Genomic DNA, 24,008 nt, shown 5'->3' with positions numbered 1-24,008 from the left:
ATTTTATAATTATGCTATATTATAATAGAATTATGTTCTGTATTCTGTAGAGGCTAAACCAGATTATCTTTTAAGTTTCCTTCAAGTTCTGAAAATCTGTCATTTTCTTGGACTTTTTTTTTTTTTACCACTACCATGTCCAGTCGTATAGTATGTAATGTAAGGATACAAAGCAAGAATGAGATTTCCCATTTTTTGTAGGTGAGCTGCAGAGGAAGATTGGCTTGAAAGTACTTGAAATGAGAGGAAATGCAGTTGTGGGGTACTTACAGTGTTTCGATCTGGAGGGCGAGTCTGGGTTAGTGGTGCGAGCCATAGGAACGGCGTGTACTCTGGATAAATTAAGTAGCCCAGCAGCATTCCTTCCTGCGTGTAATTCCCCATCCAAAGAAATGAAGGAGTAAGTATGAATCAATGAAATTGTTCTTGCTAAGATTTTTATCTTTTATCTGTGCTTTTTCATTTGATTTGAAACATTTTAGTAGGGTTGTTCAACATTTTCTCTGTGATGATTTTTATTGGTGATGACTGTCAAAATTTAAAACTTAAAAATATTTAAATATTCCTAATATTTTATTTATACCATCTTATTTATTTTTATTTTTATTTTTTGTGACAGGGTCTTGCTCTGTTGCCCAGGCTGGAGTTCAGTGGCACAGTCTTGGCTCACTGCAGCCTTGACCTTCTAGGCTCAGGTGATCCTCCCACCTCAGTCTCCTGAGTAGCTGGGACTACAGGGGCACGCCACAATGCCCAGCTAATTTTTGTATTTTTAGTAGAGATGGGGTTTTGTCATGTTGCCCAGGCTGGTCTCAAACTCCTGGGCTCAAGTGATCTACCTGCCTTGACTTCCCAAAATGCTGGGATTTACAGGTGTGACCCACTGTGCCCGGCCTATACCATCTTAATATGAAACAAATTAAGTAATATAAAATTAAACTTATTCCAGATATTTAGACACTGCATATATAAAGCATAAAATGAATATTCAAGCGTTGTGTGGCATTTTATTTTCTGAGGAATGCTTAAAACCCTCTACCAGATAATCCAATTATATTTATTAATGGCCACATAGTATATAAAGCAGGCAAAATTGATTTGTGCAGAAGTCTTAAACTCAAATGTCTAGAGGCCAGGGAGTTTATATGAATAAACTAACTGAGTGTAATTAAATAGAGTATACTACTGCCTGTAAAGCCAAGGTTGGCAAACTTTTTTTGGGAAAGGCCAATACTTTAGGGTCTGCCCATACAATCTCTTGTCTTTATTTACCAAAAAAGGAGTTTGTTGATCCCTAAAGAAATTTAGAGTCATACATTTTAGAAAATCTATGTGTGATCCTGCAAAACACTTCTGTTGGCTTGATTTGGCCTGTGTGTGTCATCATTGTGTCAGAGGCAGAGATTTTCAACATGATGGTGGTCATGACTGTCAACACAGAGTGTTTGGAACAAGATTTTTCAGTCATAATGATTAGGGTGCTAGGTGCTGTTGGGGACTAGAAAGGCTGACTATCCTGCACAGCAAGGGACAACCCTATACAATGAAGACTTGTTTCATCCTAAATGCCTTTAGTACTTCGGTTGAAGACCACTCATTTAGAGATTCTTCTAAGTCAAGGGTTGGCAAACTTTTTCTGTGAATGACCAAATGGTACAGGTAAATGATTTAGTTTTTGCTGATGCTACTTCATAACTGCCATTGTAGCACAAAAGCAAACATAAACAGTATGCAAGTGAATACAGTGTGGCTGTGTTCAAATAAAACTTACTTACAAAACAGATGGTAGGACAGATTCGGACTGCAGTCTGTAGTTTGAGGACTCCTGTCCTAGATAATCAGGGAGTCAGAGTTGTATAGTCGGGAAACCTAAAACGTTTCTCAGTTCAGTAGTCAGGAGGGGTTGAATAGAAAGGTATCATAGTATGAAAAAGCATGTTTTTTCACCATCTTTTTTAAAATGAAATTTTCATCTTTATCTTAAGTGCATTCTTTTTGTTTAGCCGTTTTATTTCTGATGGCCTTTAGTCATTTGGGTTGAATTTTTATTCATAAGAGGAAGCACAGTGTTACATACTGCTTAATTTTATTTGGAAAGACATTGGCACGTGAAATAATTGTTTTAAATAAATCGAAGAATGAATTTGCTTTATATTCCATTTAAAATATCTCCTAGAAATACAAGAATTGCCATCTGCCAGCAGTAGAGTCAGATTGCAGGTTTAGCTTTTTGAGGGATTCACATTTTTTTCCCTCTCTCTGTAGCAAATTTCAGTAAATATTTACTAGCAAATTAAAATGCAAGTTTAAGCAAATTTAAGTAAGTTACCTAGTGGAAGGAGAATGACAAAGCTATATTACCTGTTGGTTCCTTAGAATGAAATACAGATAGCAAGGGGATATGTTTTGCATGCATTCAGGAAGAGTTCTGTTAGTGTAAATCTTCTGGGATTGTATATGTTTTCTCCTTTTCTAATCTTGTAGCCTCATGATGGATGTAAGTTCCTTCCTTAGGATATTCTAAAAGGCATCTTACTAATTAAGTCAAGTTATTTTTTAAAAATCCTCAATACTCAGGCTGTTTTATTTCAACTGGCTTCATTGTATTTTTTGATAATGAAGCAATTTGGGTTCTATTTCAAAGCCTATTTTATGATTCAGTGGAGTATAACTATTCTGGTATTTAATTATGTAATATTGTTGATTCTAGACAGGAATTTGATAAAAGGTGGTTTAGATTATATTATTGACTGACCGGAAAGGAATATTAATATTATAAATACCACAGGTTATTATGAGGCATCCTTTCATGCAGAGAGACTGATCAAATCAGAAAACTCCAAGAGTACATTATGGTGATGTTCCAGTGTATTTGAATTTTAATTTGATGCCATAATTTGAACATTTTACACTGTTCATTTTAGTTTTTTCATTTTATTTTACCTACATTAATGGTGTGTTCTACTTCCTAAGTTTGTTTTTTTCTTTTTGATGTTTAGTGTCATGCACACTATAAATCCCTTTGGTGTTTTCCAGCTTAACTCTCTTGACAATAGAAAGTGCATTTAAGTATGAGTTATTGCTTCTTTACTTAAAAAAAGTACTACAAGACAAATTCTCCTGTGTATACTACTGATTATAATAAATATAGCATTGTTTATTTTTAAGTCTTGGATTTTTTAATTCTTTTTGAGAATTCTTATACTTTTTCTCACTTCAGCAGAGAAATAAAAACAAAAACAAAACCTTACTCATTTTTTGGTGTAAAAGTAGATCACCAATGAATTGTTTAATTTTTATCCATTATAGTAAATACCTTTTAATTTCTAGTAGCAACAAATGTAGAAACAATTCTCCTATTGTAAAATCAGTAATATTTTCAGAAAGTAGTCTGTAGACTTTAGGAAGGACTATTATGATCAATTAGTGATAGCTCATGTTAGAACCTCGACAAATTGTGAATTGGGGAATGTTCCTGGGCAGTCAGTAATATAGCAATGGAAAAGAAAAAAAAGAGCAGGTAAAGTTGGGCTCTTTGCCTGCCTTTAATTTGCGTTCTAAAAAATGGGGACGATAGTTTTTCAGAGTGTACTCACATATGATTCATATGATTCTGTTTCCTTCATTGTGTGTAAGAAAAGACATTGCACAATGAAATAATTGCTGATATTAAATTCAGGATTCTTATTTATGTAATATACCTTTTGACAACATTCAATGTCATCCTTTTAGCCAAATTTTTCCTTAAAAATTTCAAATCTTATATATCAATACATACTTGTATAACTGCTCTAAGTATACACACACATAGATATGGTTTATTATAGGATGTAAGTTGGTATCTTATAAAATTTTGATTTGGAATATAGTTTGTATGATATATTCTGTATGAGAGCCAAAGTTATTGACATTGTTTTATGAAGGTGTCTTTAAAAGCAAGGTCCCCTTGTTTTGTTTCCGGTGTAACCTGATTTTAAGCTATGTATTTGGTGTATTGAAATACTGGAATATGTTTATCTGCGTATATCCAATCAGTTCACTCATTCCTCTTTATGCTATCATCTCTCATATTCTTAAGTACCCCTATCTTAGTAGCCTAGTTATTTAACTTTCTTTATAGAAAAATATAATTAATTATATCAGCAATTCATATCTCAGTTTCAAAGGTAATATAAGAACTTTATATTTGACTTTTTACTTTTATGGGTGTCCCTCCCCATAAATAGTGCATAGTAAGTTTTATTGTGATGAAAATAATAAAAATATGTTAAGGAAACTTAAAATACAGATCTTAGTCTTGTTCTCATTTAATTTCATTGACTATTCTGCTTGCTATTTTCTTATTCACAATTAATAAATTAATCACAGTTATTAATCGGATACTTTAAAACTATGACTATATCCTAACAAATTAATATTTAGCTATTTTTCAATTTCAACTTGTTTTTTGCATGCTAGGGATTAAAAAAATAAGTTCTCTTCCCTAACTAAAGCTCCTTTGAAATTATTTTAACATAACTCTGCAATCTGTTGTATGTATTGTTTTCTTTTCTTCCACTTTGACCACAAATTCCCTCAGGTCTCCGCTGGTTCATCCTCCAAGCCATGGATGCCGCTCGACTCACAACAGCCCAATTCACACTGCTACTGGCTCACGACTTACTCAGAACTTCTCTGTGTCTGTTCCCACTCTCATCTATACTGGTACGAGACTGCTCAGACTCCAGAGCTGGGGAGATGCAGGCCACGGGCAGAGTGGCTGCAGAGGCAGGCAGGCAGGTAGTGTAGGCAGGTACCACAAGTCTTTGCTTCATCCTTTTCTTACTCGAAGTCCAGTTGCAGTGAGGAACTTCTGTATTTAGCTGCCACAGAGTCTCTAACTATATGGAAGTGAAGGTATTCTTCCAGCTTCCAAAGTCTCTTCCACAGATCCTCAAATAATGCTATTTTGTATATGTGTACTGTGAATTTTGTGGCGAATCCTCCCATATGTATTTTTATAATTATTTCTGCATTTGTTTAAAAATAAAATTGATGATTAGATTCTAAATGAAATAGCTGCCAAAGCTTCCAATTTGCTTATTTTCTTTATATGCAAAAGCTGTTACAGTAGGTCCTATTTCATTCTGTGGAAGAGAGCTATTGGAGAACAGGTAAGCAACTATTCTGCATTAAATGCGATGTTTCTGTGTAGCTGTATTCATTTTTCTCTCTGCTGTGTTTTTAGCTGTGGCACTCTTGCTGCTATAGGATAAGGAAACATTTTTTCTTTTGAGGATATCTGTGTGTGTGCAAATATAAAAACAATTATGAATATTTACACACACCATTTGTAGTTACCATTTTTCTTTTGTAACTTACAGCATTGTTTATTTGAAAATATTTTGTCATATATTCTTTTTATTTCTCCTTTTGATATTTTTTATCCCCTTAGTCTGTCATTTCATGCTTTTTTGCTTTTTCACTTGGCTTATTAACTGTTTCAATGCAGATAATATTTATCTGGAGAGTGATGAATGGTTAAACAGCAATTGGTTGTCTTTGGCCTCATTCCCAGCTCCACACGTAAGAAATGACTGCTGGCCCTGCCCCAATTCTTTCCTGGTGTTTGGATCATGCTGCCACCTGTCAAGTCCTTTGGCACATGATTACTTAATATTTCTCCACCTTCTTCTGGCAGGATTCCCTTCAATGAAGATCCCAATCCCAATACTCACTCATCAGGACCCTCAACCCCTCTGAAAAACCAAACCTATTCCTTTTCACCTTCCAAGTCCTACAGTCGACAGTCCTCTTCTTCTGACACAGATTTGAGTTTGACACCCAAAACTGGTAAGGCGCTTCCACCCACCTTTTGTTTTTTCTTTTTTTAAAAATTTGTTTCTTATTAGCTTTCCATCCAAATCCTTCCTCTTGTTTTTGGCACTTAAGTTAAAATGTGAATACTGACCATTTTCAGTTACCGCAATTAAAATATGAAAATTTTGTATAATTCAGAAATTATCTTGTCTACATTTCATTGATTTAATCATAGTGTAGATATCAAAGTCCACGATTTATTTTGGCATATAGACATTTTTCATTTTATGCTCGAATTAAGAGGAATAACATCTTAAAACATTTGACTAAAAAGTAACACTAGTAGCTTGCAATCAATTGCATACAAGCATTTTTGAATTTATTATTTCTGCCTATTAATGAATATAATTCTAAGATTTTATTATGAAAAAACTTTAAACCACTGAAATGGTTATATTAGAGTACATCTATCTATTTATTAACTGGGTACTTAAAATGTTTGGTTTTACTAGTCTTTCTAGGTTAGAAAATAGCATTTTTACTTATTCTTAAATTTTTCTGTTCATTAAATTTATATTTTCTTTTCTATTGTATTTTGATGAATGATTTCTGGGTTTTTATGAATATGTTTTATGATAAAAAGTTGATGAAAAATCAAATTAGTTCCTTATACCTTAGAATAGAATTAACTTATTTAAATCATTAAATTATTATTGTTTAGAAAAATTTAAAATAAATTTAAAAACTTAATAGTGATGAAATTTTTATAAATAGTATTTTTGTCTGACAGTTTTCCCATCAGATGATTAAAACATAGTTCTTATTTGTTATTTTTAGTTAATATTTTTAATAGCCCTATATGTATGTTAGAAAAGAAATTTATAAAACAATCCTAGATTTTGTGAAAATGAGGAAAAGAAGTCTAAATCCAAAGCAGTGCTACTTCTAAGGAAAGATCATTTTTTAAAAAGCCTATAGATTTAATTTCTGTTTTTATAAATGAAGTCGTAAAATATAAAGATAATTATAAACACCTGTTTTCTTGAAGCTAACAGCTTCATCTTTCTAGATAATTGCGAATAATGTCTACAAATATGTAGTTATTTGACAGTAATGGATGCTTTGGAATTTGGCACCTTACCAGGTTTATGCCATAAAAATGGAACCATCCAGATTGTAGTGAAAAAAGATTTTTTTTTTTCAGATAAAGAGTAAGAGACTCTGGCCTTAAAGTTCATGACAATCAAGACAAGAAAGACTTACATTACTATTTGAGTAATAAGTTTAAAAAAATATTTTTGAGACTTTGGTCCACAGACTGCATATTCCAGGCCTTTATTTATTTATTATTATTATTTTATTTTTTTTTGCCATACCACAGATAAAGTTTGGAAAGCATTTCCTTGGTCTTTCTGTTTCTTTTTTCTTTTTTCTTTTTTTTTAATTTACCAGAAAGGCCAAGCCTAAAGAAGATTGTCAAGGAATAAATATCAATGAACTTGTCGTATTTTATCTTCTGGCTCCAAATTTTTAGTTTAAAAAAATTTATTTACAAATGGGGTGTTATTCTCGTGTATTCCTGTATTCATAAGCTACCTCGAAATAATTTTGTTTTTCCCAAAATTATTTATTACTTCAATAGTTTATTTATATAATATTAGCAATTTTCAGCCCCTTGGCCTTATATTATGAGTCCCTAAATATCTCTGAATTGTCCTGAGGAACACTCCTATTTCTCATGGAGACTTCAAATGGCAAAATTGTGATTGTTATAAAAGTTCTAAAACTATAATTTCAGCCTGTATTTCATGATTTTCTGCCTTCTAATTTACCTATATCAGAATCAGTGTCTTGAGAAATAATGGACAGAGATAAGCTGATTATAATTTATTTGGGAATCCAAAAGTAGAATAAAGTTAATAACATTTAGACTGAGAAAGTTTTTTTTTTTTTCTGTTTGTAGTTAAAGCTACATTATCTGTATTTCTGGTAGGTCTCTTAAAAAATTTTATATTTATTTCTGTAGATACTAACTTTTGACATTTACAAGGTTTTATTTTTATATTTTTTCCCAAGTATTTAACTAATAGTAGAATTTTAGATTTACCATTGTTAGAATATTGATTTGACACCTGATTTTAGCTAATTTTTTTAGCCAGTCTTTTAACTATGTATAGTTTTTATAGAGGGTATTTGACCCTTAGGGTACTCACATCTCTGTAAATGCAAATAATACTATGATCAGAGTAAAGTGTTAAACATTTTAGAGGAAAAAGAAAAGTATTAATATATATCTCAAAACTGGACATAAAGAAGTTAATATTAAAATTAATACTGACAACTGTTTACCTAATTCAGTACTGAGTATTTTTTATGGGTATTCAATTAAAGTGCCCATTGATGCTATCTTTTAGTTAGTAACATTTGAAGTACTGCACCTTTATAACTTTAAATAAGTGTTTATATTTTAGGCAGCAAGTCTGGCTCTAAAAATTTGAAAATGTGGTACATTTTAATCTTACAAATTCTTAAGCCAAAAAGGGCAGGCAAGTTAAGTATTTTGAAGACATCAATTAAAAGTTATTAGAATCACATAAAATCCTAAGTTAGTGATTTAAAAAATTTTAATGAATGTGAAGTTTGTAAAGGTTTTGTTAAGTTTTAGACTATGCCTTTTATTTACATTATGTGGGATAGATGGTCTTGCTAGTGACTTTTCATTTGCTTAGTGTAATTTGTCTGTACATTTTAAAGTTCATTTTTATTGTTATATTTTGCCTCATCATTGCTTTCCTTAGCCTGCATTTTCTGATCATCTTCTGAATCTGCATCTTTTCTCTGCTACTTTCCTCCGCAGCACCTTACCCACAGGGACCTAGGATTTACCTGTGTCCCAGCTCCCCCTCTCTCTCTTGTGGTTCCCTTCATCTTAAAAAGTCCTGTCTCCTCCTCTCGGAATCTAGCCTTACCCCTCATCATTCTAGCCTTGTCAGCCCAGTTCTGAGGAAAAGTGTTTCTTTCAGTGAAGAGCTGTTCCTGGCTGCTTCTGGTAGGATCACATTATGTCAGCTTTTTAATCCCTTTATTTTTCATGCTGTAAAAAAGTATTGGGTATTTTATACAAGATGCCTTGCTATTATTTTTCTTACTGGTAGTCAGAGTTAAATAATTGGAATTATAAGGGTATAATTGAAGATTACTTGATGGCTAATCATGAATATTCTGCCAAATTATTTTATATATTAAAAAATTATATAAGACATAGATCTGGGTATTTTTAATATTATTAGATTCTTATTACTACAGTTTCTGTTTTAGATGCTTTACTTTCTTTCCCTTCATACCAACTCCATTCACATTGGACCTATATCATCATGTTGCTAAACCATATGATTACATTAGTAAATTATTCTGTTTGAATCAGTTTAAGTCTCATTTTGGTGATATTCTTTTATTATCTTTTTTTCTGTCTGTTGCATTAATTATTAAATTTTTCTGCTATATTTTCTGATATTTCAATTATCACTACAAATTTACATTTTATTTTCTGGCTTTTAATATGCTTCATATAAAGATCTTAGTTTCATTTCTATGTTTAGTATTGTATAGTCTCTAAAAATAATGTTCATATTACTATAAGAGAAACCACTTTTTGTTTTTAAGAACAGAATGGGACTATACATATGCTAACCTTTGTTTCCTTATCCAAGAACAGCTAAAAATGTAAAAGTTAATTAGTTCCTTTTTAAGTCATTGTGGTAAATTTGGCTGTATGCATCTTCCATTTTGAAAGGGATGGGATTAACTCTAGTCTGTAGAGCACTGGCTTCTTACCTGTCCCCTGCTTTCTATGATTGTTTGACCATAGTTGATCTATTGGCATGGTCAGAACAATAAAATAAGGTAGGGAAAGAAATTTAAAATTAAGCCGTAAAAAATACATCTAAGAGCTTGGGAAAGATAATTCTTTCATTCATAACTATGTACATTTGTGATGTGTCTATTACATGTCCGTGGTTTTTTGTTGATTTTTGTGAATGAGCATTGACACGTATGAAATTAATACTGTTTTGTCATGATATGTTTAGAAATGGGAAGTTATAAGAAAATAGATTTGACTATATTTCAAACTCACCTAAATTTTATGTTTTCTAGAGAATTTTGGAATATTTTCAGTGAGCACAAGTAGTGCTTTTGTCTCTATATTTACATTTAATCAGACATTTTATATTTCTCATTTTTTAGTATTCTTAAATTGTTAGCATAGTAATTGTTATTATCTTGATTATTTTAATTAAAAGACTCAGCTTTTAAAATGGAATATTATGCAAAGATTCATCACCTTTACATAATTTTTCTTATAATTTTCAGAAAAAAATAAGTCCAAAACTAGCTGGGGTCAGTAGGGCTCTGACATCTTCCATCTAAAGAAAACGGTGAATAAAAGTAGAGTAAAATATGTGCTTTAGTTGTCATCCCCAATGCTTTAAATGTTTCGATCATTTTATCACATTTCAACTCATGATGTTTATGAAGATGAATGCAATTAAACTTTGTTTCTATAGTTGTTTTTTTGGTTGTTATTTATGTACTGATGTTCTGTAGGAATGGGAAGTGGTAGTGCTGGAAAAGAAGGGGGGCCCTTTAAAGCTCTTTTAAGACAACAGACTCAATCAGCGTTGGAACAGAGGGTAAGAGTCACTTGATATTCTTTGTTCTTACACTGTTAATATGACTTTGTTATCTTATGCTTCCATGTACTTACATGTTTTCATGAACTGTTTTGGTTACATATCTATAATATTGCAGTTTTGAAGTCCAAAGTGGATTTAAGGTGTCAAAGTAATTTGTTTATGGATAATTACTGTTGATTTGGAATAATTACATAATAATAATTTTTGTTTTGTCATTTAATCTTTTATCAGAAATACTATTTTTGAGAATACCTATTGAATGCTGAAGTAATTTTCCATTACATTTATTATTGGAAAGGAGATGGTAAACATTTTTGCAGAAAAAAATATTACAGTAGCATTTTATTATATTAAAAATAATTCCTTAGCATAGAAATGTATTTATTTGCTGAGATTACTTTTATCATTGACCAATCTCTTAGGAATAAGAAATGTACAGATTCTATATTTCTAAAGATTAATATAAATAATGTGGTTATTCAGTATAATGCATCTATTTTAGTTATTGTAAGTTTGAGATTTAGCTATATTTGTTGATTGGGAAAATAAGCAGTTACAGTTTTTGGATGATTTCTCTCTCTCTTTTTTTTTTTTTTTTTTTTTAAATAAACTTCATTGCTAAGGGAGGATCGCCTCATAGGTTCTGTAGAAGGCGGGTATGTTTCTGAAAAATGTGTGAGAGCGTATTTCTTGTATTGATAGCTTTTCTAGTTTTAATCTTGGTCATTTAAGTTTTATTTAAGCTTTTAGCAAATGTTGACAGCGTTTTTCTTTTCGTAATGCAAAGTTGTTTTTTTTTTTTATTTAATAGCACTGTGAGACTCATGTTCTTTTTTCTACTAACTAATAATATGGTGCATGTTATACATGTCATGTCAATAATTTTAAGACATCGTTCTATAGCTTTCATTATGTCTGATTTGGAAGCTATAATCATTTACAGAATTTTCTTTTACATGTTCTATATTACACTAGCATTTGGGGGGAAAAAAAGGTGAAAGAGTAAATACCTGTAAAAGGATACATTTCATAAAACTAAAGTATTTCCCCTCTAGAGGTTGGTACAATTTATTTTCTAGACTTTTCCCTCCTTATGCTGACAGTATCTGTGTATGCACTGTTTACCTAGACAAGGCTGGAGAGAGCAGAGCTGAACTAAGCAGTGATGAGGCTTTAGCTCCTTTTTTGCTTCATGCTCTATCAAGCAGCAGTTACCTTCCAGCTACTCTCACACCTTGCAGGCAAACCTACAACTGCCACCGAAAGGTCACCTAAACATTCAAATCAACTGTTAGAACCAAGTATAACAAAAGACTGAAAACGTTGAAGAGGGTCAGAGTGAAGGGGGATGTGTGTGTGTCCACTCACCATTTTTTTAGGCCAGAATGCTCTTTTTCCCTGTCCCATTATTATGTTCTCTACAGAGTTTTTCACAATAGGAATATGCTTGCTTATAATCAAATTACCATTCTGGAATTCACATCAACAGAAAAATGTGGGTTCCCTTGAAATTCGATATAATAAGATTTTACTTGTATGTTGTGCCTGTGACTTTACTGTGTGTACCAAGAATCTTTAAAAACCATCTTACTTTAAGGGAAAAAAATATTAAGCAGTGAAAACCATTTTGAATTAGTTTGGATAAAATTTGTGTTTTCAGATATGCATTTAAACATTCTTAAAATTTTGGACACATTTACACATTGGACATAGATTACTAAATAATCTTCATGGAATTAACAGCAAAGGTGTAGAGAACTATAGTTTTCATTTACAACTTTGTCAGTCCTGAGTTGGCAGTACATCTATATTGTCTAACCTCCAAGTAGCAGTTACTTAAGTTTATGAAAGTACTTCTCTACCTTGTGTACAAAGTAAGCAGCCAAAGCATTATCATCTTTGGCTTTCCTATTCACTTGTGACTGCCATTAGTATGGCTTTTGTTTGGGGAAAAGCAAGAAGTATGAAGAACTCTCCCCCTATGTGTTCAGATATGACTTAATTCTGCTAATCTGAACACTAGATTATGTCACTGACATGATCTACTTATATGATGTTTTATATTCCTTTCTTTAATATTCATTTCTATCCCTTTGGTAAACCACCCTTAATAAATTATATGGCTTTTTTTTTTTTTTCTCTTGAGGAAAGAGAAACTTTATTTGCCCAATCTCTTTTACGGATTATTCAAGTAGTAGTTGTCAAAATTCAAAGTGTTATTCTTTACTCCACAGAAGCATTGCCAGGTTTTTGGGAGATGAGAAATAGAGATAAAAGTTTTATTTAGATTTAAGTTCCACCTATGAATTTTTTGATGTAAAGTAAATAGATATTTAATTAATTAATTAGGAGAGAGGCTCTCTCTATGATGCCCAGGCTGTTTTTGAACTCCTGGGCTCAAGTGATCTTCCCATCTCAGCCTCTTAGAGTGCTGGGGCTAGAGGCATGAGCCACTGTGATCAGCCAGATTTGTTTTTCAATAAGACTTTTATTTTACCTGTGAGAAAATATGGAAGTACTTTTTTAGTTCCTTCAGTCAAGAAACCTAGTTAACTTAGTTTAACCTAGTATTTCACAAGTACATTTTACCATAGAACTTTCCTTTTAAAATACCTGTTAGTGAGGAACACATTTTGGGAAACATTGATATAAGGTAAACTCTTGAAGAATTTTGATTTTTTTAGAAGTGGGAATAAAATTGTACAATAAATCATGGTAGAAATCTGTTATGGATTTTATGTCTAGAAAGTTTAGTCTTTTGCAATAATAAAAAGAGTATTTGATTTAAAGAATAAACTATTAAATATCTCCTAAGAAAAATCCTATTTAAATCTCTTTTTAAAAGAATACTCCCATTGTGCTCTGATGATTTTTTCAACTAACCTGTCTTTGAGCACATACTATTAAATATTTTTATGCTGCCTGCCCTTGGCTTATGTCAAAGCATCAGCATGTAACTTTATCTAGGTACCACAGGGAAAGCTACTTTAAATATGAAGACTTTCTGGAGAAAATTTCTTCTGCAGTTCCTGAAATTCATATCTAGGCATTGAAAGCAGGATGTGCTTGGGCTGATCTTAAGGAAGCTATTCTTTTTTTTTTTCATCGAGAGGAAGTTTTGCTTTTCTTGCCCAGGGTAGAGGGCAATGGCATGATCTTGGCTCACTGCAACCTCTGCCTCCAGGGTTCAAGCAATTCTCCTGCCTCAGCCTCCTGAGTAGCTGGGATTACAGGCGTCCGCCACCACGACTGGCTAATTTTTGTATTTTTAGTAGAGACGGGGTTTCACTATGTTGACCAGGCTGGTCTTGAACTCCTAACCTCAGGTGATCCACCCACCTCAGCCTCCCAAAGTGCTGGGATTACAGGTGTGAGCCACTGTGCCTGGCAGAAGCTATTCTTTTAAACAGAAGAAAAATCTATAAATTCATCAAGTGTAGTAAAATCAAATCCTTAACTCTAAATGACAGTGAAACGAGATGATAAAGTTTGTTGCTTATAAAGAATCTAGGAATAAAAGGCCCTCTTGACTTCAGTTTTTCATATAAGAAATGGAGATAATAGTACTTCCCTCATATGGGAAAGGTTATGAAGCACAGGCTACAGGGCCTGGCACATAGAAGTACTTGACAGTAGTTGCTAGTTATGGTGGTGATGATAGGTACTTAACAATCTGCTATAGCTTTCAGCAGTAGCTCTTCTCATGAGAGAATTGTATGAAGATGGAGTTTTGGTTAAATAACAATGACATTTTTATTTATTATAGGTTAAATTTTGTGTTTTAGAGTGAATTGGTGTGCCGATTAGGTGAACTGGGGACATGTGAGGTGGAGAGTGGGTCGTGGCCTCAATGGGCAGCCATCGGCCTGTGTGTTTCTTTCTGACTAGCTCCAGTACAATGCTTCCCCTCCTTTCTTTATCCCAAACAAAGAACTATGGGGAGAAGGGTAAAGAACCCTGAATTGAGAAGTCATTTAGGTTCATTTATTCATACTTATATAAAATCTTATATGAAAATGTTTTCTAATACATAATTTACCTAGTTTATTTCTTTAGAAGGAAAAAGGAAGTACTATCTTCCATTTAGCTTACAAAAATATTATTTTCAGTATGTCTTTTCTAGATATTTAAAAGATTTAAGTATGAAGATTACATATAAAGTGATTTTTTATTCTGTGAGACCACCACATGCCTCAGATATTTTGAGGAAATATTAAAATTTAAGTGATCCTAACACTGAAAAAAAAATCTGAAAGACTTAACTACATTATTAATAATATAAGCTTACCTATACATTTCTCATTTAAAACTCACGTTTATAAAGTTCAGATGGACTTGGTCAGTGATTACCAAACTGTTTTCCCAACTTCTTTCTTAATAGTTATATTATTGTGTAATTACCCTGTGTGTGCTGTGCCTAACAATAAATCCATTCAAATATTTTTATGACTCAAAACTTCATTTACATTCAAATTTCCTAATAATAAATATGAATTCATTATGAGGTAATCTTCTAGTTTGTACAGTTTTTATTAGATTTCCAGGAATAAAACTCGGAGGACAGAAAAAGAAGTTTAAATGGAAATAAGGATGCATTTTGACTAAACATATTATAATACATTTATTATAAGTGACGTACTCTCCTTCCATCCTCTTTCTTATTTTCCCTCTACCTTTCTGCTGGGCCACACCTAACCACTTCCATAGACTGGTTTTTTACTCTTTTCTTACATAGCGTAGATCTTTCTCTTGTTTAAAGATTACTTCTAAATTTGAACTGAATTTATTTCTAAATAAATTTTAGAAATTTTTTTTATACTCAACCTTCATGGGTTACTGAGGTGCATAGGACTGATTGCTTTTGTGCAAAATGATTCCAAGTTGCTGTGCTTTGTGATCATGCTTTTGGGAGTTTGTATTCTCCATGCTTGAAACAGCCAGTGAATAATTCTTGCTGCTTTTAATGAGCCTGCTTCTGGTGGTATTCTGTATCTCTTTACCAGCTTTTATTTGTTGCATTTAATCTGAGGTGGTCTTGAAAATAAGATCATGATAAATTTTAGAATTGTTTGTTCTTAAGATAAAAATTTGTAACTATTATAATATAGTATGAATATGATCTGTGGGAGTCTCCTATGAATAAAGTGTATGAGCTTTAGTGCTTAAGACCGTAACAGTTCTTTTGACTGTTGAGAGCCCCGTTTTGCTTATTTTTCTCAATTGTGCTCAATTATGTTCTAAATAGCTGAGGCTACTGGTAAGTGATTCCAGTTAAGTGAGCTACATTAATCTTGCAGCCAGACAGGTCAAACATCAAGTTTTCGTTACTTGCATCCAATTTGTGTAATGTGAGGGGCCTCCATGTTTCCACAGGAGCTCCGTTTTCTTATTGGATGCTATTTCAATGAATTTCCTTTCTCGGCTTTTTCATTTCTCTTTTATGTGTTTCTCTTTGTCTCTAAGTTGATGAATTTTATTCTTTAAGAGAGAAGGAGAGAATAAAGCTTGCAAGAACTTGTGGAATTTTATTGCCTTCCTAGCTTTTATCTATGTACCTTTCACCTTTCCTTAATGTACCTTTATGCACTTGTATTTGTTCCTGCCACATTGGAGTTGATAGAGTAACCTCACAGTGATTCTCTACCCACCTCAACTTGATATTTGCCACTATCCTCTTTCTCTTAACCCACACTACTTATCCTCTCACTTACCCTCCTTTGGTCCCACTTTCATTTAGATCCCTTGGCCCCAGGTTTTTAGAGTCTTTACCGGTGTCTTATACTGGGTGTTCATGTGAAGGGGGTGTCTAAACCACTGAGAAATAGATAATGGGGTAGAGGGATAGGGCAGTTCCCTCATCTCATTGAGAAGTTCCATCAGAGTTGGAGATTCAGAGGAAGGAAGAGTGTGTTTCAAATATCTTAAATTGAAAGAACACTTTTTTTTTCCTCATTGAGAATTGATGAAATGGGTCTTTGGATTCTGTATAACATTGTATATATGGGGAAATGGATTTGAAACTCTAAACATTTAATAAAACTTCTAATTACAAAGCATGTGTAATGTATAATGGGTGGCCTTTTATTTCAAGGGATGTAATACATTTGCTATGGCAAGCTTTTTAATAAGCAAATTTTTTACACTTTACACATGATAAGTTGTATTTTTCCCCTATTCTTTCCACTAGGAATTTCCATTTTTTACCTTGACGGCATTTCCTCCTGGATTCCTTGTACACGTTGGGGGTGTAGTTAGTGCACGTTCTGTGAAGCTTTTGGATCGTATCCACAATCCTGGTATGTTCTTAAAAAGTTTCAATGTTTCTTTTATTTAAATTGTGGTTATTAAAATTGATTTTTATGATTTTTCTTAAAGCCAAATCTATCTGAAAAGAGAAATGAAAAGAAACTATAAACTAGCATGTTACTTTAATATATTTGTAGTCATCTTAATTATAAATAAACTAAGTGTATTTTAGTTACTTTTCTGTAAAAAACAAATCTTGATTTATTTTTGGTCACAATATCACTTTAAGGAAATCCTTAAATAACTTTTCTTTGACCCAGGGGAGATAAACATTTTTATAAATTGACCATTATGGCCATTAGTTTAAGATGTTAGTTCTTTTCATTAGCAGTAGCTTTTTACAGATTAATTATTTTCCTTGTTCTTAAAACAGGTATTTTAAAAAATGTAATTGTAAAGCTGGGCACAGTAGCATGTGCCTGTTGTCCCAGCTACTCAGGAGGCCGGGGCAAGGAGGATCTCTTGAGCCCAGGGCAACATAGCCAGACTTGGGCAACAACCTGGGCAACGTAACAAGACCTATGTAAACACTGTGGGTGTCATAGGAACAGATAGGTAGCACAGGGAACCAGACCAGTCCATGGATCAAAGACCCTCTTCCTGAGCAGGCTACTGGAGCTGTCATTTCTTAGAGCTTATTGTGTAACTTGAACACACTGGGACTGTCTTCGACCACGGCCACCTGTCCCCTCCAGCCTACCTAGGCAGCACTCAGGCGACACAGAACCCAGATTCCAGCACTGTGCTGGGATTCCACTCTGTCACTGGTGGAATCCAGCATGGGCAACAAAGTAATTGTAGGCGTTGTCTAGAGTAGCTAAGAATTGAAAAACAGATGAGCAAACTAACATCTGGTCGTTCAGTTTCTTTTATGTAGCTATTTGTTATGTTTAAGCAAATGATTAAGAATAGTAGCTTACTTCTTTAAAACATAGGACCATAATTATAAAAGCAAGTAGGCATCAAAGTCCCGCTGGATTCAGGCCCTTGGATCAGAAATCCTCTGGTGATTTTTCTACGTCTAAAATAAGCATGACGAATAGTGGGAACTTTCCATATGGAATGTGTTCTTGCATCTCTCATTGACTAGATGCTCAATCAACATACGTTAAACCTGAAGTTATATTAGTATTCTTATTTGGCGTATAGACGTATATATTTTTGAAAATTTTAAATTGGCACATCCAGTGACCTCTTTGTGAGGCTTGTATTGACAGCTATAAAAAGAAGGGTGGCCGGACACAGTGGCTCACGCCTGTAAAATACTAAGAATACAAAAATTAGCTGAGCATGGTGGTAGGCACCTGTAATCCCAGCTACTCAGGAAGCTGAGGCAGAGAATTGCTTGAACCCGGGAGGTGGAGGTTGCAGTGAGCCGAGATTGCGCCACTACACTCCAGCCTGGGCGACAAGAGCGAAACTCTGTCTCAAAAAAAAAAAAAAAAAAAGAAGGGTAAAATGCTTTGAAGTTATTGGACCAAAACATTGTAGATAATGACTATTTTTGAGGATACAGAGCATTACTATTTTTTAAAATTTTTTAAAGTTTAATTTATGCCCTGTAGTTTGATGTCATTTGAGTTTATTTCAGAGAAGAAGACTAGAATTCTCTGGACCCTGAATGAGATTTCAGAAAAACAGTGCGAGTCAGGATTATTTAACTCTAAAACTGGCCAAATACATCTTCTAAGCACTGGTTTTCTCTTTTTTTTCCCTTCTTTAGTTTTTTTTTTCCCTGTTTCTTATTTTTGTGGTCAATATAAGATGTTTTCTCCATTGTAGTATTTGTGTACAGTACTTAAAGAAAAATTCAGACTGATGCCAGTTTAATGTGTTGGGATCTTGAAGACTATGCCAAATTCTACATCTTTGTGTTAAGGAGCTTGAATTATTTGGAAAATGCAAGGAAATACTGAGTTAAGATACCTGACATCACCCTTGTGACCCAAGGCTAGTTACCTGTGTTTCTATGGACCACTGACTCAAATATTTTAATAGATGGCACCCACTGATCTGATAGTTCGAAACATGGTTTCAGGAATATATTTAATTACTAGATGTCTTCTGCTTACTGAAAAACATTTTGGGCTGGGCACGGAGGCTCACGCCTGTAATCTCAACACGTTGGGAAGCCACTTTGAGGTGGGTGGATCACCTCAGGTCAGGAGTTTTGAGACCAGCCTGACCAACAAGGTGAAACCCCATCTCTACTAAAAATACAAAAATTAGCTGGGCCTGGTGCCAGGCGCCTGTAGTCCCAGCTACTCGGGAGGCTGAGACAGAAGAATTGCTTGAAACCGGGAGGCGGAGGTTATAGTGAGCTGAGATTGCGCCACTGCACTCCAGCCTGGGCGACAGAACGAGACTCCTTCTCAAAAAAAAAAAAAAAAGAAAGAAAAACATTTTGATTTTATTTTGTTGCTTCCATGTACTCTGAGTAAGCTATAGAGTCTGGGAGAACAGGTGAAATTTACTTAAATAAGTTTAAGTAGAGAGTTGTATTTAAAATGTCACTACTTAAAAAAAAAAAAAACTAACTGCATTTTGGGGTTTATTTTATGTGCCAGTTCATGCTAATTGTGCAAGAAATGTAAGAATCCAGGCCCAGGGAAGAAAAGAGTAATTCTTATTACAGAATGTGTTTTGTGTATTGTAACTACCAGCTCACCCATTCTCTGCCTTTCCTCCCAGTTTAGAGTATTTTCTCAGCTCACATTTAGAAATTCTCAGTTATTAATGGATTATTTCCCAAAAGGTCATGGACATATACATATAAGTGCTTTCAATGGTGTATAAGTTATATTTTCATTTTGTTTTATTTTTAGTTAAATACGTGTAATTATTCTAATGGTTCTAATATTATTTTGATTTAAAGTATCACATTCTGACTGGGCACGGTCGCTTACACCTGTAATCCCAGCATTTTGGGAGGCCAAGGCGGGCAGATCGCTTGAGCTCAGGAGTTTGAGACCGGCCTGGGCAGCATGGTGAAACCCTCTCTCTACCAAAAATACAAAAATTATCCGGATGTGGTGGTACAGTGTCTGTGGTCCTAGCTACTTGGGAGGCTGAGGCAGGACGATCACTTGAACCCTAGAGATGGAGGTTGCAGTAAGCCGAGGTCATGCGACTGCACTCCAGCCTAGGTGACAGAGGGAGACTCCATCTCAAAAAATAAAATAGAATGTCACATTCTTCGGATTGTTTTATGTATTATTACGCACTAAAAAGGAACATTTTCTTGAGAACATTTACTAATCTCCAGGCCTCTTAAGTAATTATTTATGAAGAAACTTTAATATATTGAAGAAAAGCTGAATGTTGAAACAAAACTCTAGATTAACATCTACCATAATGATGATGTTTTAATTTTGTGACAATGAGTTCCTCTGTGGAGAGAAACTTACGATGGATTGAGATGCATGTGCTAATGTTAAAAATGTTGTGTTTGCATTCTCAAATGAATTTTGCAGCTATTTTTTGACTAGTGAATATGGGAAATTTTTGTTTCATTCTCACTATAGAAGGGAAAAAATCTTATTTTAAAACCACTACCACCTGCTAACTATGGATTATTATTTTGGAGGCTTTTTTAAAGAACATCCTCCTTTGGTAAATATTGAGCAAACAGGTGACTACAACAAGGGAAAGAATGGGGTGGTTTTAAAAATCAAGGTAATTAAATAATTAGATTAGTTAATGTTAGATTACTATAGCATGCTCCTTTCCCCCTTTCTATTTCTACTTCTTATTAACTCTGCTGTCTGTGTCTTTCCAGTTCCTGTCGAGTGGTGTTGTCAATTGCGTTCTTGTTTGTAGTGTTTTTTGTTTTATTCCTACTATTCTGCACCTAAAACTGATCTACTAATTTGCTGTTTTGAACTCAGCCTTTGTCGGAATTATGGGTAACACAAGATCTTACAAACTGCTAGACTGGAATAGTTTCAATTCAGGTATTTTAATGGTCATTCAGTACTACATATGCTGACAAAAATTATGGCAGCTCAGTGAAGTTTTTAGAAATGTTCTAGATGAAGTAGGTTTAAGGTCAATTCAGTTATACAGATAATATTCTGTGCTACGTATGTAATAACTCTTGTAATTTCAATGGAAATACAAATATAAAAATGTGTTAACTAAAATGAATTAATGAAAGCCATAGAAATACCATAAATTATCAATGACTTTTCTTAGGTGATTAACTTCAAAATGATCATTTAAAATTATATTTATTACATTTTGGATGGTTTTCTATATCAGGTAAATGATGTAGGCATTAGCTTTAAGATTAAGCAAATATTTGTTAAATATAAGTAATGTTTCATAAATCTAAAAATAAAGTATATTTAAATGCACATTTAGATTTGAATAGAATATATTTAGCGTTCTATAGGCTACTGTAAAAGTGTAACTGTTAGCATTTTTATTTATAATTCTAGAAGTGTTCCAAAATTAGATAACTAAGAATAGACTTTTTGGGGATTAACAGCTTTCTTAAACTTTCCTCCTTCCCTTTCCACATGTGAATATAATTTTTAAAAAGTAATTTTACATATGAATGTATTTTGTAGCTTTTAAATAAACCAGACTACGATAGCGAGCTTTACAGCTGATGATGTTTTAGAGTCAAAAGTAATTAATTTTTCTTTTTGATAAAAACATATTAATAATGTACATTTCTAATTGTTTATATTATATTTTTTAGAATGAAATAATACAACCATTTTGATTCAGTGTCAGAAGCTGGCATGTTGCCTAAAGAAATTTTTCAGTTATTTGTCTCAGAAGGTATATCTTACAGAAAAGCAAAGACGCCACGGGGCTCAGAATTTTAGATAATATCTCATAATCTTTTCAATATTGTAAACTTTTTTTTGTTCTTAGGAGTTCAAGATATAAGTTTTGATGTAAGTAATGCATGTTTGACTATGAAGTAAATCATATTCATCATGTAGATTTACCTAAATTCAGTCTGGTAAACCATATAAGTCCAACATTTACAGATGTAGATTGATATCAATCGGTAAATCCATAGGGAAATTTCTTATCCAAGTTTTTACCAGCCTGCTGTCATTGATTAGAATTAAAATGATCATTTGTTAGTGTAATATTTTATAATTGGTTTTTAGTGAGAAATTGAAAAATACTTTGCTAGGTTGATTTCTTAAGAAATTTTAAAACATAGACAGATTAGTATAGTGGAAAGATATATAGAAAAAGGACATTGAGAGCATATTGATCATTAATAATATAAGGAACTGAAATCTTGTCAGGGCAAAGATGTTTAGGGTGAGATGTGTGTTGGTCAAATGGTAGAACAATCTTGGAAATGGAAATGGCAATAATTAAATCTTATAGACATAGTAAGGACATTGTCCCATGTAAGCAGAATTACGGTTTGGCAAAGAAAAACATGGTTGAGGAAGCAGTATATCTTGCCATCATTTAAAATAATGTCATGTAGGAAGTGTATGAAGAAAAAAGGTAGATATGTTATAAAATGTTAAAAGAACATAAATGATGACATCTCGTAGTATGCTTTTGATTAATTAGAATCTTTCTGGTAAGACTTAGTATATCTTCAGAAACAACGGATTTTCATACTTGTTTAGGAAAAATAACTTGATAATTCTGAAGAAAAATTTGATATAGGTAAATATATGCAAATCATTTATGTATTCTTCTCTGTAAATTGAGAATATTTAGCGATTGCTCTCCTATGTAGAAAATCAAGAACTAACCATGTTAGGAAAAGAATTGTTGATACCATTTTTATTAGGGCTAGAATTGCTCATTCACACTGTATTTCCTGGCTGCTTTGTACCATGTATTATATGAAGCATCATCATTTTAATAACAGACTTCCAAGAGAAAAGAAAAATATATACCACCATATTAAATATACTTATTAATTATTAGACATTCTTATTTCAGAAACATTAAAATATGGAAAGATATAGGAAAATGTTATTATATTATGCAGTAATGTATAAAATATGACAGATCATGCAAACTTATATCAGAATTTATTTTGTGCCACGCAACTTGCTAGGTGCTAGGGTGGAAAGATTGCCAGTCCCCCTGCCTTCAGGAAGCTCATATTCTTGGAGGATAGACAGACATTAAATAATTTACTGTGTGGTATGGTGTGATATAAGATAAAGAGTTAAAGAAGAAGACTTGATTAACTCTGTGTGAGAGAAACTTATAGAAGTGGTAATTCTTGAGCTCAGATTTGAAGGATAGATGGGAGAATCACATAGATTTGTATTTCAGTGTTTTTGGACCCATGTTTATACATACTTTGAGTGTGGTTCTGAAACTTCTAGCATTTACAAAACAATGTCCTAGCCAGTACTCATTTGGTGATGTTTACATAGTTACTTCATGCTTACTAGGTTGCTTGCCACAGAGTACAAAATATCTTGGTTAGTTTAGCTTTTTTTTTTTTGTCTCCTTTTCTCCTGCTTTGCCGCCTTAGTTTGTGTTAACTACAGCGTTACAATTTTTTTTTTTGGAGATGGAATCTTGCTCTGTCGCCCAGGCTGGAGTTCAGTGGCGTGATCTCAGCTCACTGCAACCTCCGCCTCCCAAATTCAAGTGATTTTCATGCCTCAGCCTCCCAAGTAGCTGGGATTACAGGCATGTGCCACCATGCCTGGCTAATTATTTTTTGGTAGAGATGGGGTTTCACCATGTTGGCCAGGCTGATCTCGAACTTCTGACCTCAAGTGATCCATCTGCCTCAGCCTCCCAAAGTGTGGGGATTACGGGCGTGAGCCACTGCACCCAGCCCTAGAAATGTTTTTATAGAGCAGGAAGAAGGGAACTCAATATTAGAATTTATTTTTAAAATGTTACCTTTACTTATCATGCTGCTTATGTTTCTGGCTTGGTAACAGACTTTGAGAAAGGCCAGGCAGGTGAGTGTTGCTGCTAGGAAGCAGATTGCAGCATTTATAAATCTTATATGTGACATTCTAGGATTGGAAGTGTGTAAGAATTAGGGTAGCCCATGCGCACATTTGCATTAGATCATTGACTGTAGGGTGGAGAATGGGCTTAAAGGCAATAAGACTAGAGACAGGGAGACCAGTTAGCAGACTGTGTGGTAACCTTGGCTACATAGGTAACCTAGGTTTTGGTGGTGATAGAAGAGCTACACTGATCAAGAACTTATTATATGCCACGTACTCTTTTAAATGCTTT

At 33.4% G+C, this 24,008-nt stretch overlaps 1 protein-coding gene across 11 annotated transcripts in view; it reads left to right on the top strand.

Annotated features, from left to right (window-relative positions):
- Window positions 1–24,008, top strand: part of C2CD5 (C2 calcium dependent domain containing 5) — a 96,739-nt gene that overhangs the window by 21,560 nt on the left and 51,171 nt on the right. For 5 of the 11 annotated variants that reach the window (XM_054526312.1, XM_024256085.2, XM_024256082.2 and 2 more), the window contains 4 exon segments: window positions 202–400; window positions 5,681–5,832; window positions 10,405–10,490; window positions 16,681–16,789. In XM_054526312.1, coding sequence (XP_054382287.1) covers window positions 202–400; window positions 5,681–5,832; window positions 10,405–10,490; window positions 16,681–16,789 — 546 coding nt within the window. 11 annotated transcript variants of the gene reach the window in all.

Source organism: Pongo abelii, chromosome 10, assembly GCF_028885655.2.
Source record: "Pongo abelii isolate AG06213 chromosome 10, NHGRI_mPonAbe1-v2.0_pri, whole genome shotgun sequence".
Taxonomy (NCBI): domain Eukaryota; kingdom Metazoa; phylum Chordata; class Mammalia; order Primates; family Hominidae; genus Pongo; species Pongo abelii.
Note: the sequence above shows the minus strand (reverse complement) of the source record. Positions and strands in the feature narration are given on the sequence as shown.